Source organism: Cetorhinus maximus, chromosome 22 (assembly GCF_964194155.1).
Source record: "Cetorhinus maximus chromosome 22, sCetMax3.hap1.1, whole genome shotgun sequence".
Taxonomy (NCBI): domain Eukaryota; kingdom Metazoa; phylum Chordata; class Chondrichthyes; order Lamniformes; family Cetorhinidae; genus Cetorhinus; species Cetorhinus maximus.
Genome location: NC_135900.1, coordinates 10,992,740 through 11,007,285, shown reverse-complemented (window position 1 = coordinate 11,007,285; position 14,546 = coordinate 10,992,740). Strand labels below are relative to the sequence as shown.

General features: G+C 41.0%; 1 protein-coding gene across 2 annotated transcripts in view; it reads left to right on the top strand.

Annotated features, from left to right (window-relative positions):
• The window catches only part of glt8d2 (glycosyltransferase 8 domain containing 2), a 50,012-nt gene extending 38,051 nt beyond the window's left edge, over positions 1-11,961 (top strand). For both annotated transcript variants that reach the window (XM_078567788.1, XM_078567789.1), the window contains exons 6-10: positions 84-168; positions 1,570-1,682; positions 1,884-2,050; positions 7,628-7,740; positions 9,814-11,961. In XM_078567788.1, the coding sequence (XP_078423914.1) occupies positions 84-168; positions 1,570-1,682; positions 1,884-2,050; positions 7,628-7,740; positions 9,814-9,986 (651 nt within the window). In that variant the 3' untranslated portion in view covers positions 9,987-11,961. The remainder of the gene's footprint in view (positions 1-83; positions 169-1,569; positions 1,683-1,883; positions 2,051-7,627; positions 7,741-9,813) is intronic.
• Positions 11,962-14,546: the final 2,585 nt, after the last annotated feature.

The window sequence follows — 14,546 nt, the reverse complement described above, 5'->3', positions numbered from 1 at the left end:
GACCTGCTGCACTTCCCTCCCATCGACTTTTTAAAAAATTTTCATGTAGTGTTATCTTCTCATGGAATGTTTTTCTATTTCAGCTCAACTTTGTCCGATACTTCATTCCATATCTTATTCGTGATCACGAAAAGGTGATATACTTGGACGATGATGTTATTGTACAAGGTATTTTCTGGACTGACAAGATTTTCTGACCAGTTCTACTCTTATACCTCACAAGGCAGAATGAGTTCACAGCAGAAGAACATTGTTCAGTGCCCTTGGTTGTGCTAGCCTGGTTGTGGCTGCACACACTGAGTACTTGAGCTTCCTTTGAACCCTGGAGCATCACTCTGGGATCACAGGAAGAGGAGTAAAGCCATTCAGCACTTTGGGCCTGGCTCCACCATTCAATTAGATCATGGCTGATCTGTATCTTAAATCCACTTACTGGCCTTGGCTTCGTATCCCTGATACCCTTAATTAACAAAAATCGACCAATCTCAGTTTTTGACATTTTCGGTTGATCCCTGGTCTCAAGAGCTTTTAGGTAGAGGGAGTTCCAGATTTCTACTACCATTTTTTGTGAAGAAGTACTTCCTGACCTCAGTCCTGGATCTTAAGTTTAAGGTTCTGCCCCACCAGAGGAAATAGTTTCTCTCTATCCACCCTAACAAATCCTTTATGCATCTGAAACTGTTTAATTAGATCACCCTTTAACCTTATATTTTCAGTGCAATATAAGCTTAGTCTCTGTATCTGGTCCTCATATTTTTACCTCTTTTCGTCGCAGTAGCATTCTGGTGAATCTGCACTGCATCCACTCCAAAGCCAATAAATCCTCCCTGTGTTGTGCTGCCCAGCCCAGCCCAGCCCACCCATCAGCACATTGGTAAGTTGAGTTTGTGCCAGTAATTGCCCTTGAACTGAGTGGTTTGCTAGACCATTTCAGAGGCCATTTCAGAGTTAACCACATTGCTGTGGGTCTGGAGTCACATGTAGGCCGGACCGGGTAAAGACGGCAGGTTTCCTTCCCTAAATTAGTGAACCAGATGGGTTTTCACAAATTCGATGATAGTTGTCACCATTATGGCGACTTTTAATTCCAGATTTATTAATTGAATTAAAATTGCCAGGGATTTGAACCCATTTCCGCAGAGCGTTAGCCTAGGCCTTTGGATTACTAATCTGGTGACATTACCACTACACCACGCTGCCCTAGTTCAAGTTGAAGTATTCCACATTTGAAACTGAAGGCCTTCCTTGAGTTTGTCTTCTTCTTAGGCAGCCCCTCGGGATCAACAATGACTTGCTTCCACTCTGGTTCCGTGGATTTTGAGATGGCTGATTATGTTTACACATTTCAGCACACCAGAGTTTCTATATATTTTTCAACCAAAGTGCTGTGGAGATTGTGGGAAATTTTTGCCCACACCATTTTTTAAATTTAGTCTCCCTAATTATTCTGCTTCCTGTTTGCCCTGCTCCCATCTTACAGTGACTGCCGAATATTTTTTTTGTTCAACAGCTGACTTGCTTCTTGTAACCACAACTAGTTATCTGAATTTGGACTGGTTTTAACCACAGGTGATATCCAGGACTTGTACGACTCCGAATTGAACCCTGGCCACGCTGCTGCCTTCTCAACAGATTGTGATCTGACCTCAACTCACGAGATGGTTAGGAGTATGGGAATGCAGGTGACTTCTGTAATTTGGTATGAATGGGCAGCGGAAACAAAGCATGCGCCTACGGTGAAAGTGTACCTTTATTTAAAAACACTGCTTCCTTCAGTTTGCACTTATCATTGAAAGATTCAGACCCACCCATCCCCTCCCCACCATCAAATGTACTCTGTAAAGAAATGCAACTAAAAATCATCTGATACATTTTCTTTCCAGACCACATACATGGGACATTTGGACTACCGGAAGGCAACAGTCAGAGGTCTGGGGATAAATCCCATGACTTGTTCCTTTAACGTTGGTGTGTTTATTGCAAATGTTACAGAATGGAAACGACAGCGGATTACCAAGCAATTGGAAAAATGGCTGGTGTCCAATGTAGAGTAAGTCATGTGCTTTTCTCAGATATTTATACTGTCATAGAAATCAACGTCTTGATATTTTTATTTGTAAGGGCCGGTGGGGGGAGTGGAGTGGAGTGGGGTGAGGGGGCATCAGTGTCAGCAGGTTCACAGCCATGTTTTCTGAGACAAGTAAATTCAAGGCTAGGTTTGAGGGTGGAGTTAATTGGATCAAGGTTTTTTTTTTGGAAGAATATACTTTATTCATAAAACATCTGGAAGAACATTACAAAACATTTATAAATCGCCATCACAAAAAGTACAATCAGATTCAACTTTTGCACATGGATCACGAGGTGCTTCAATACAATCAATGAATCAGGGAAAGGGTAGGCCCACTCAGGGACAGAGGTGGGAATCTGTGTGTGGAGCTAGAAGAAATGGGAGAGATACTAAATGAGTACTTCTCATCAGTATTCACCAAAGAGAAGGATTTAGCGTTCGATTTGTCTAGGGAAGAGTGTGTAGATAGCCTGGATCATGTTGAGATAAAAAAAGAGGAGGTGTTAGGCATCTTGAAGAATATTAAGGTGGATAAGTCCCCATGGCCAGATGGGATCTACCCCAGAGTACTGAGGCAAGGGAGGAGATTGCTGGGGCCTTGGCAGAAATCTTTGTATCCTCACTGGCTACGGGTGAGGCCCCAGAGAACTGGAGAATGGCCAATGTTGTTCCATTGTTTAAGAAGGGTAGCAGAGATAATCCAGGAAATTACAGGCTGGTGAGCCTTACGTCGGTGGTAGGGAAATTATTGGAGAAGATTCTTCGTGACAGGATTTACTACCATTTGGAAACAAATGGGTGTATTAGTGAGAGGCAGCATGGTTTGTGAAGGGGAGGTCGTGTCTCACTAACTTGATCGAGTTTTTCGAGGAAGTGACAAAGATGATCGACGATGGAAGGGTAGTGGATGTTATCTACATGGATTTCAGTAAGGCCTTTGACAAGGTCCCTCATGGCAGACTGGTACAGAAGGTAAAGTCGCACAGGATCAGAGGTGAGCTGGCAAGATGGATACAGAATTGGCTTGGTCATAGAAGAAAGAGGGTAGCAGTGGAAGGGTGCTTTTCTGAATGGAGAGCTGTGACTAATGGAGTTCCCCAGGGATCAGTGCTGGGACCTTTGCTGTTTGTAGTATACATAAATGATTTGGAGGAAAATGTAACTGGGCTAATTAGTAAGTTTGCAGACGACACTAAGGTTAGAGGAGTTGCAGATAGTGAAGAGGATTGTCAAAGGATACCACGGGATATAGATCGGTTGGAGACTTGGGCGGAAAAATGGCAGATGGAGTTTAATCCAGACAAATGCAAGGTAATGCATTTTGGAAGGTCTAATACAGGCAGGAATTATACAGTAAATGGCAGAACACTTAAGTGCATTGACGGGCAGAGGGATCTGGGTGTACAGGTCCACAGGTCACTGAAAGTGGCAACACAGGTGGATAAGGTAGTGAGGAAGGCAGATGGCATGCTTGCCTTCGTTGGCAGGGGTATTGAGTATAAAAGCTAGGAAGTCATGCTGCAGCTGAATAGAACCTTGGTTATACACGTGGAATATTGCGTGCAGTTCTGGTCGCCACATTACCAGAAGGATATGGAGGCATTGGAGAGGGTGCAGAGGAGGTTTACCAGGATGCTGCCTGGTCTGGAGGTTATTGGCTATGAGGAGAGGTTGGAGAAACTCGGATTGTTCTCACTAGAGCAACGGAGATTGAGGGGCGACTTGATAGAAGTTTACAAAATTATGAGTGGCATGGACAGAGTAGATAGTCAGAAGCTTTTTCCCAGGGTGGAAAAGTCAATTATTAGGGGACATAGATTTAAGGTGAGAGGAGAAAATTATAGAGGAGATGTGCGGGGCAAGTTTTTTATGCAGAGGGTAGTGAGTGTCTGGAATTCGCTGCCAGAGGAGGTGGTGGAAGCAGGTACGATAGTGGTGTTTAAGAGGCAGCTTGACAAATACATGAATAGGATGGGAATAGAGGGATACGGACCCCGGAAGTGCAAAATGTTTTAGTTGACGGGCAATATGATCGGCGCAGGCTTGGAGGGCCGAAGGGCCTGTTCCTGTGTTGTACTTTTCTTTGTTCTTTGTATCCTTTGTAAACATTTCAAAAAGGCCATCACAAAAACTGCAAAAATATTCAACTTTTCCACATAGATCATGTTGCACCCTGAGGTGCTTCAATACAATGGGACTATGATCAAAATCCCAGCAACAGACCTTGGCTCAAAGCTGGGATCTCTTTCAGGGTCCCAGGTTGCAGCAATGCTCTCTTGCTATAAGCTAGTCTTTTAGCTGTAGGCAACTCATTTTCTTAGCGTTTTCTCTCTACAGCTCAAACACAGACATGCAGGGAGACGTTGCACTTCTTTAAAAAAAAGCCCAATTGAAACTTTGTGGCATGGCTGCTGAACGTTTCTCATAAGCATATTTCTGGCAATTTATCAAGTTTCCTTTAGTGCGTTTTTCAAGTTTCTGCATATTCAAAACTTGTTTTGCCTTTTAGGCAAGCATTCGGCTTTTCAGGTAACATTTGAGCTTTTTTCTAGTTTAGATTTGTTTGCTTACAACAATCTAATCTGAGCCCTCCAGAAAGGAATTAGCCATTATTTGCTAAGAACTGAAATCTTACATATGAACATACAAATTAGGAGCAGGAGTTGGCCCCTTGGCCCCTCACGCTTGCTCCACCGTTCAATCAGATCATGGCTGGTCTGATTGTAACCTCAACCCCACATTCCCAACCTTAACTCCACATTCCCACCTACCCCCGATAACCTTTCACCCCCTTGCTTATCAAGAATCTATCCACGTCCATCTTAAAAATATTCAAAGACTCTGCTTCCATCGCCTTTTGAGGAAGAGGGTTCCAAAGACTCACCACCCTCTGAGAGAGAAAAGTTCTCATTTCTGTCTTAAATGGGTGACCCCTTATTTTTAAACAGTGACTCCTAGTTCTAGATTCTCCCACAAGAGGAAACATCCTTTCCACATCTACCCTGTCAAGACCCCCCAGGATCCTATGTTTCAATGTAGTTTACTCTTTTAAACTCCAGCAGATACAAGCCTAGCCTGTCCAACTTTTCCTCATAAGACAACCATTCTAGGTAATAGTCTAGTAAACTTTCTTTGAACTGCTTCCAACGCACTTAAATTCTTCCTTAAATAAGGAGACCAATACTGTACACAGTACTCCAGATGTGGTCCCACCAATGCCCTGCATAACTGAAGCGTAACCTCTCTACTTTTGTATTCAATTCACCTCGCAATAAACAATAACATTCTATTAGCTTTCCCAATTACTTGATGTACATGCATACTAACCCTTTTGCGATTCATGCATGAGGACACCCAGATCCCTCTGCACCTCAGAGCTCTGCAATCTCTCACCATTTAGATAATACGCTTCATTTTTATTCTTCCTGCAGCAGATGGTGAAATTTGAATTCAATAAAAATCTGGAATTAATAGTCTGATGATGACCAAGAAACCATCTGCCAGTTGTTGTAAAAAACCCATCTGGTTCACTAAGCCCTTTAGGGAAGGAAATCTGCTGTCCTTACCTGGTCTGGCCTACATGTGACTCCGGACTCACAGCAATGTGGTTGTCTCTTAAATGCCCTTTGAACAAGGGCAGTTAGGCCTAGCCAGCGACGCCCACATCCCATGAACAAATAAAAAACCTAATCTAAACCTATCTATATGCCAGTGTAGCCTCCTTATGTCTTCTTCACAACTTACTTTCCTACCTATCTTTGTATCAACAACAAATTTAGCAACCTTTGGTCCCCCCATCAAGTCATTTATATAAATTGTAAAAATTCGAGGCCCCGGCACTGATCCCTGTGCTACACCACTTGTTACATCTTGCCAACCAGAACATGACCCATTTATGCCTACTCTCTATTTCCTGTTAGCTAGCTTACTGTGTGTCATTTCTTAACTCCTTGTCAGTAACTCTTAATTTTGCTTTAAGCCACGGTTTGTTTGATGATAGCGGCTGTCAATCAGTTAACCACAGCTCCTTATTTTAATAGCATTGTGATGCTTTAATCCAATGGTGGCAAGGCCAACATTTGTTGCCTATTCCTAATTGCCCTTGAACTGAATGGTTTGTTAGGCCATTCCAGGGGGCAGTTAAGAGTCAACCACATTGCTGTGGATCTGGAGTCACAAGTAGGTCAGACCAGGTAAGGACGGCAGATTTCCTTCTCTAAGGGACATTAGTGAACCATTTGGGTTTTCCCAACAATTGATGACATTTGTCATGGTCACCATTATTGAGACTAACTTTATGTTCCAGATTTATTAATTGAATTTAAATTTCACCAGCTGTCGTAGTGGGATTTGAACCCATGTCCCCAGAGCATTAGCCCGATTACTAATGCAGTGACAATACCACTATGCCCCATAAAATGGTGTCAGCTCAGTAGTAACTGAGAAACCTGAAAGGCTGGATTGCATGCTTTCTGCTTAGAACTATATAGCACAGAAGGCCATTTGGCCCATTATGCCCATGCTGGAATATTGGTGCTAATGGAACGACTGAGCAAGCCATTAAGAATGATGGGTCCAGCTATGCAGCCCACAGTAATTGTCCCCTTCAGCTCCCATTCCCAATATCTGAAAATTCTGAACCCTGCAAATATTTTAAATTGAATTGGTCAACAGTATTTTTAAAGCCACATTATGTAAACTATTAGGCAGGATGTATCCTGTCTATTTATCTTCTTTATATCTTTTATATATTTTCTATTTCGTTAACAATGTTTACAATACTTCATTTAACAATTTATGTCTTTTAACAGAGTATAACATCTCAATACGCTTCAGAGGGGTTTTACCAGACAAAATTTGACATTGAGACACATATGGAGATATTAAGACAAGTAAAGAGCTATTTAGGTTTTAAGGAGCATCTTAAAGGAGGAGGTGGAAACACAGAGAGGTTTAAGGGGGAAATTCTATAGCTTAAGGCCTAAAGGAACTGAAGGTATGGGCACCTATAGTAGCGCAAAGGAAAATCGGGATGTGCAAGATGCCAGAATTGGAGGTTTTTTTTCTTTCTTTTATGGGACATGAGCATTGCTGGCTAGGCCAGCATTTATTGCCCATTCCTAATTGCCCTTGAGAAGGTGGTGGTGGGCCGCCTTCTTGAACTGCCGCAGTCTTTGTGGTGAAATTACAGCCACAGTGCTGTTAAGAAGGGAGTTCCAGGATTTTGACCCAGCGACAGTGAATGAATGGCGATATAGTTCCAAGTCAGGATGATTTGGGGCTCAGAGGGGAACTCGCAGGTGGTGATGTTTCCATACATTTGCCGCCCTTGTCCTTCTTGGTTGTTGAGGAGGTTACAGTGATAGGGATGGGTGTGGTGAACCATAGAATGCGAATTTTATTATTTAATGCGATTTTGCAAACAAGGTTTGCAATTCTTCATGCTGTATTCTTTAACTATTGATATCAGAAATAGCTTTCTTATCCCTTACCAGTATATGAGTGTTGTCTGTATGGTATTCTCGCTCACTTATCTGGGTTTCTATTCTTTTACAGGGAGAACCTGTACAGCAGTGCACTTGCTGAAGGAGTAGTGACCCCTCCTATGTTAATAGTATTTCACGAAAAGCACTCTTTATTGAACCCTTTATGGCATATTCGGCACCTTGGTAAGAGTCTGTCCTTGCTCTGGCCAGCTTTTTTTAAAGATATGAATGGAGATGAAAGGGGCATTTTGCTGAGCAGTCGAGTTAATTTTTAATCACTGGACTTGACTTGAAAAGCATAACTATTTAACTCAAATTGGGATAGATTAAAATACTCTTGTAAACTCCTGCAGTTGTTTTAAGATGATGAGGTTGAGATTGTCTTCAGTCGGCTGGTGGAGTGGATTGTCCACCCCTTACCTAACCCGTCTGGGTTTTATTCCGTTCCAATCGAATGAGTACAAATTGGATGGGTTCTCCAAAAGGATAATCTGTTCCGCCAGATTACTGACCAAACAGTGAAGACAAGAATGAACCCCAATGTGCCTCTGTTTAACTGTTCTATTCATGGAATAGATTTCTCACTCCAACTCACCCTTTCTAATCAAAACAAGCAATGGACAACTGCTAATAAGTTATCTGGTAGTTTTGCACAATATGGCAGATTGTATACAAATTACAAGCATGGGAGACAGCCAAGAACATACGATAATTTTTAAGTTGGACACCGGAATTCTCCCACAGCTTTCAAAACACACAGCTTTCTTGTGCTCGCCAAACAGTCTCCAAAGGTTTTCAGTACAATAACACTCGAGGCACTTATAAAGAAACTTTCATTTACATAGCAACTTCATGTCCTCTGGGCATCCCAGAGCACTTCAGAGCTAATGAATGAACTCGAAGTAGAGTGACCATTATTTTGCAGACAAAAGCAGCAGCTGATTTTCAAAGCCAAGGTCCTACAAACAGCAAATGAATAAACAATCGGTTAATTCATTTTGATTGAGTGTTGGCCAGGGCTACTGCATGCTTTTTGTTCAGAGATACCATGGTATATTTTCACTCCACTGAAACAGGCAGACAATTGATTCAACATCTCATTTGAAAAGCAGCACAACATTCCCCTTATCAAATGACAAGAGTAGGCTCGATGGGCCAAATGGCCTACTCCTGATCCTTGATCGTATGTTCAGTGCTGCAATGAAGTGTCAGCCTCAGCTATGTGAAGTCCAGGAGGGAGGCTTGAGCTCGTAATCTTCTAACTCAGGCAAAAGTGCTAAAAATATTTGAAATGGTCTGCTGGATTAACACGTGGAAAAGCATAAATTGTTAAAAAGCAATCAAGGGAAGCATGTTTAATTGACAAGATATTTTTAATAAAAAGACATTACTAACATGGTCGAAAGGAGAATGCAGTTTATATTCTATATTGGACTTTCAGAAAGCTTTTGATAAGATTGCACATTGGTAATTAATGACTAGAGACATGGAGCAGGAGGCAAAATATAAATATATAGCTAAAAACAGGGAACTGTGCAAAGCATTATAAATGGGTTAAAAGCAAAATACTGCGGATGCTGGAAACCTGGAATAAAAACAGAAAATGCTGCAAAAACTCAGCAGGTCTGACAAGGATCTGTGGAGAGAGAAACAGAGTTAACGTTTTGAGCCTGTATGAGCCTTCTTCAGAGCTAAATATAAATGGGTTGTTGTTGGGACTGATGCTATTTTAATCTATCTGTATCTTTGTATAATAAAAATGAGGTCAGTATACACGGACATTCCATTTTTTAAAAATTGTTTTGCATTCTACCAAAGTTTGATCCTTCTGAGTTCTTAGCCCGAAATTAAAAAGGGTGTTCCAATCTGACAACTTTACCCAGCAAATAGGAATTAACTACCGGGTGTGCTTACTTACAGTACAAAACTTAACAATATGGTGAAAAATTATTCAAAGCCTGAGAAACACTCTCTAAAGATATGTGCAGCAAGAAGAAAGCTGCACAATTACTATGAATTTATCAGCAAAGTCTTAGTAGAATTAAAATCTTGACAAACATATACCTGTGGGTCAGAACCTCAAGAATATAGAGACAAAGATCCAGTTTGATAGTAAAAACCAGGTGCTCTATGTGGATTGAAGGAAAAAATGTACTTAAGTGCTAGGAAGTGATGTGTCTTTCCCACCTTTTAAATTTATAGCCATGGAATTGCTCGAGAATGTAATTTATGTATTTTTCAATTGTGTTTCTGTAGGGTGGAGTCCTGATGCCAGATATTCTGAACACTTCCTTTCTGAAGCTAAATTACTACATTGGAATGGAAGGTTTAAACCCTGGGATTATCCCACTGCACATGTGGAACTTTGGGAAAGATGGTATCTTCCTGATCCAACAGGACGGTTTAGATTGGTGCGACCCAACAATTAAGAGCTTTATCATGTACAGAATTTTCATTTCTTCGTCCAATTAAGTGTGCTTATAGGCATGCTGCAGTTTAAGTAATCCACTCTCCATACTTTTGTTTCTGTGAATTAAAAGACAGCAGAACTTACTGCTATGGAATTGAGATTTAGCTGACTAAGAAGATAATTAAATGTTATTCAGTGAAAATATTTCTACATCAAAGTAAAATGTAGTCCTGCACAATAACATTCACGACTTTTAGCAGCGGGAGTTTTTGTTATATTTTGGTATAATACAAACCAATTTGCTAAATAATATTTTTCTACCTACTTAATCCTTTTGAATGACTGCAAAGAAGTCTTCATAATTGCTTTTCTGTGCTTGAGAGGTAAAGTTATAAAGCAATATACTCGACAAATGTGAAAAATTATTAAATCAGTTTTAAACAATTCTTGCCTAACTTTCAATAACACTTTTATAATTTAAAAATGTAACATTCTGGATGTATACCATCCTAAAGAAGGGGAATAACCTTACATTTAGAGCTGGGGCCTTCAGGGATGATGTCAGGAAGCATTTCCAGTAAAGAATGACTAAAAAGATAATAAAGAGGCAGAAAGCAGAGTATGCAAGAAAGCTAACAAGTAATCTAAAAAGATAGTAAAAGTTTCTACAAGTATTTGAACGGGAAAAGAGTAACTAAAATTAGTGTTGGTCCTCTAGAGAGAGTATGGGGAATTGATAATGGAAAACAAAAAAATGGCAGAGATGTTGAACAGGTCTTTTGTGTCTGTCTTCATGGTAGGGGACTTGGAAAACTTCCCAAAGATTCTTGAAAATCAAGAGGTGATAGGGAGGGATGAACTTAATACAGTCACCATCACCAGGGAAAGGGTACTAGGAAAACTATTAGGCCTAAAGGCTGACAAATCCCCAGGACTGGAGGTCCTGCATCCTAGGGTCTTAAAAGAAGTGGTGGCACAGAGATGCATTCTTAAGATTGTGGAAAAGTTCCAGCAGATTGGAAAATAGCTATGTAGCACCTTTATTCAAGAAAGGATGGAGGCAGAACACAGGAAACTATAGGCTAGTTAGCCTAACATTTATCATAGGGAAAGTGTTAGAATCCATTATTAAGGAGGTTATAGCAGGATACTTGGATAATCACGATTTGATCAGGCAAAACCAACATGGCTTTGTGAAAAGGAAATTGTGTTTAACTAATCTGGTAGAGTTTTTTGGGCAAAGCAACATTCAAAGTGAATAAAGGGGAGCGGTAAAAGTGGTGTGCTTGGATTTCCAAAAGTCATTTGATAAGGTACCACATCAAGGGTTACCACATAAGAGCACATGGTGTAGAGGGTAACATATTAGCATGGATAAAGAATTGGTTGGCTAACAGGAAGCAGAGAGTAGGGATAAATGGGTCTTTTTTGGATTGGCAAGCTGTAACTAGTGGAGTGCCACAGAGATCAGTACTGGGTCCTCAAGTACTTACAATCTATATTATTGACTTGGATGAAGAGACCAAATGTATGGTAGCTAAATTTGCTGATAACACCAGGATAGATAGGAAAGTAAGTTCACAGAATCACAGGAGGCCATTCAGCCCATCATGTCTGCACCAGCTCTCCAAATGGGCACTATCACCTAGTGCCATTGCCTTGCCTTTTACCCCATACCCCTGCACATTGTTTCTATTCAAATAATCATCTAATGCCCTGTTGAATGCCTCGATTGAACAAGGGCAGTTCCTCTCACCTCACGTTGAGTTCAGCTTTTTTGTCCATGTTTGAACTAAGGCTGTAATGAGGTCAGGATCTGAGTGGCCCTGGCGGAGCCCAAACTGAGCGTCAGTGAGCAGGTTAATCCTAAGCAAATGCTGCTTTATCGCGCTGGTGATGACCCCTTCCATCACTTGTTCTATCATGTTGTGTTCAGAAACATTTGTGAAGTAACTTTTGAGTAAAAAATAAACTATAACAACTATTTAATACGATCTTTATGACTCTGGTCTGTTTCTCCTCTTATTCCTTTCCAGGTGTTTGTGAAGGGGATGGCTCCATCTTTACCCCATCAGCGCTGACGAGATCTGGGTTCCCTCCCTTCAGGCCAGGGCCGGCTTCAGGAATTCCCCTCCCGTTCCCCTCCTTTACCGCGTTTCTTTTTCACTGAAGCTTTCTCCAGCTTAGCGCTCAACTCCTTCCCCCTAGACAGGTTAAGTGAGTGGGCAAAACTTTGGCAGATAAGAGTATAACATGGGTAAATGTGAACTTGTGCACTTTGGCAGGAAGAATCGAACAATATACTTTTTAAATGGAAAAAGACTGCAGAACTCTGTGGTACAGAGAAATCTAGGTGTCCTTGTACATGAATCACAAAGTTAGTATGCAGGTACAAGTGATTAGGAAGGCAAATGGAACATTGGCATTTATTGCAAGGGGAAGGAATATAGAAGTAGGGAAGCTTATTACAGCTATACAGGGCCTTGGTGAGACCATGTGTACAGTTTTGGTCTCATTTAAAAAAAAAGATAATTGCTTTTAGAAGCAGTTCAGAGAAGTTTCACTCAACTCATTCTTGGATGAAGGGGTTGTCTCACGCAGTAGGGTTGAACAGGTTGGGTCTATACCCATTGGAGTTTAGAAGAACGAGAGGTGATCTTATTGAAACATGAGATCCTGAGGCGACTTGATAGGACGGTTACCCGGAGGATGTTTCCTCTTGTCCCGTAGTTTCAATCTCCCCAACATGGTTTAAAAAGGTCTCCCTTTTAAGACAAAGATGAGATTTTTTCCCTAGCCGTCAGCGTGTGGCATTCCCTTCCCCAGAAAGTAGTGGAGGCTGGGTGTTTGAATTTATTCAGGGCAAAGTTAGACAGATTTTTGCTAGGCAGGGGGGTCAAGAGTTATGGGAGGGGTGGGCAAACCCTCCAGGAAAGCGGAACTAAGACCACAAGCAGATCAGCCATGATTTTATTGAATGGTGGAGCAGGTTTGAAGGGCCAAAAAGCCTACTTCTGCCCCTATGCATTTCTTCATTTAAAGAGTAATGGAAATTTGGAATACTCTTCCCAAGAGGCTGGGGATCAATTGAAAATTTCAAAACTGAGGACTGATAGATTTTTTAGTTATTAAAGGGAGTTGAGACACAGATTAGTCATGATGTAACTGAATGGCAGAACAGACTTGGAAGGCTCACTGGTGGCCTCCTGTTTCTGAGTGTGGCAGTGCAGCAGTTATGGCACTGGACTAGTGAAGTGGAGGTTGAGAGTTCAGATCACTATAGCAAATTGTCGAATGGAATTCAAAAATATAACTTGTGGGCTATTCCTGCTTTTGTCATTAAAAGGCATTTTGTTAACAAATGCCTTTCAAGTAAGGGAATCTGCCACCTAGTCCGCCTTATGTGGGACTCCCAATTCAGTACAATGTAATGGACTCTTACTACCTTGAAAAATGTCTTCGCAGAGTTCAAGAAAAGTAGCAATGGGTAATATATGCAGCCTTACTCACGATGCCCATATATTGAGAACAAGTTTTTAAAAAAAATCTATAGTTTAAGGCTAAGATGAATCTTCCATTCCAAACAAGTGGAAGATCTTGTTTTGAAAAGCGCAACTGCGAAAATAGCAGCTTTTCTCCCTCAATGACAGTTCCTATAAAGCAGGATGAACCTAGTCCGATAGCTGCAGCATAAATAATCTAGATATTAAACCCAACTGCAATCTGACAGAATTAGCCAAAAAGAGTATACAAAGCAAGTAAAAATGGATACTCAAATGGCTTTAGAGCTGTTGAAACAGATATATGGAAAACTGAATAAATTACTTTTTATTCTTTCATGGGACTTGGGCACAGCTGGCTGGACCAGCATTTTTATTGCCCATCCTTACTTGCCCTTGAGGTGGTGGTGAGCCACCTTTTTAAATCGTTGCAGCCCATGTGGTGTAGGTACACTCAGTACTGTTAGGGAGAGAGTTCCAGGATTTTGACCCAGCAACAGTGAAGGAACAGCGATATAGTTCCAAATCAGGATGGTATGTGGCTTGGAGGAGAACTTGCAGGTGGTGGTGCTCCCATGCATCTATTGCCCCTGTCCTTCCAGGTGATAAGGGTCGCATGTTTGGAAGGTGAAAATATTAAACACAGATCAAAAAATGAAGGACAACCAAACAATGCAAGAAAAATATGGCATCCTTCTAATTCCATTGCAACCCATTTTTCATTTTTAATATTAAGCTTGGTATTCCCCAGCACTAATAAAAACTCCAAAGAAACCATATAGGTCTTATGTGAAAAGTTAGAATTGTTATCCATTGCCATTTACTTTCTGCCCTCAATGTATGAAATCTAAACAAATAATATTCTTCTCCGCCGATGCTGCCAGACTTGCTGAGTTTTTCCAGGTAATTCTGTTTTTGTTTTGTTTTGGATTTCCAGCATCCGCAGTAGCTTTTAGCTTTTTGTTTTTACAAAATGATCTCATTCGTGTGGCAAAATTAAGTTCCTTTATTCAGCTAGGTTTTCTCGCAGCTTTAGTGTGAAAAACCAGCAGATAAAATCAATCCCTGCACAGGAAGTT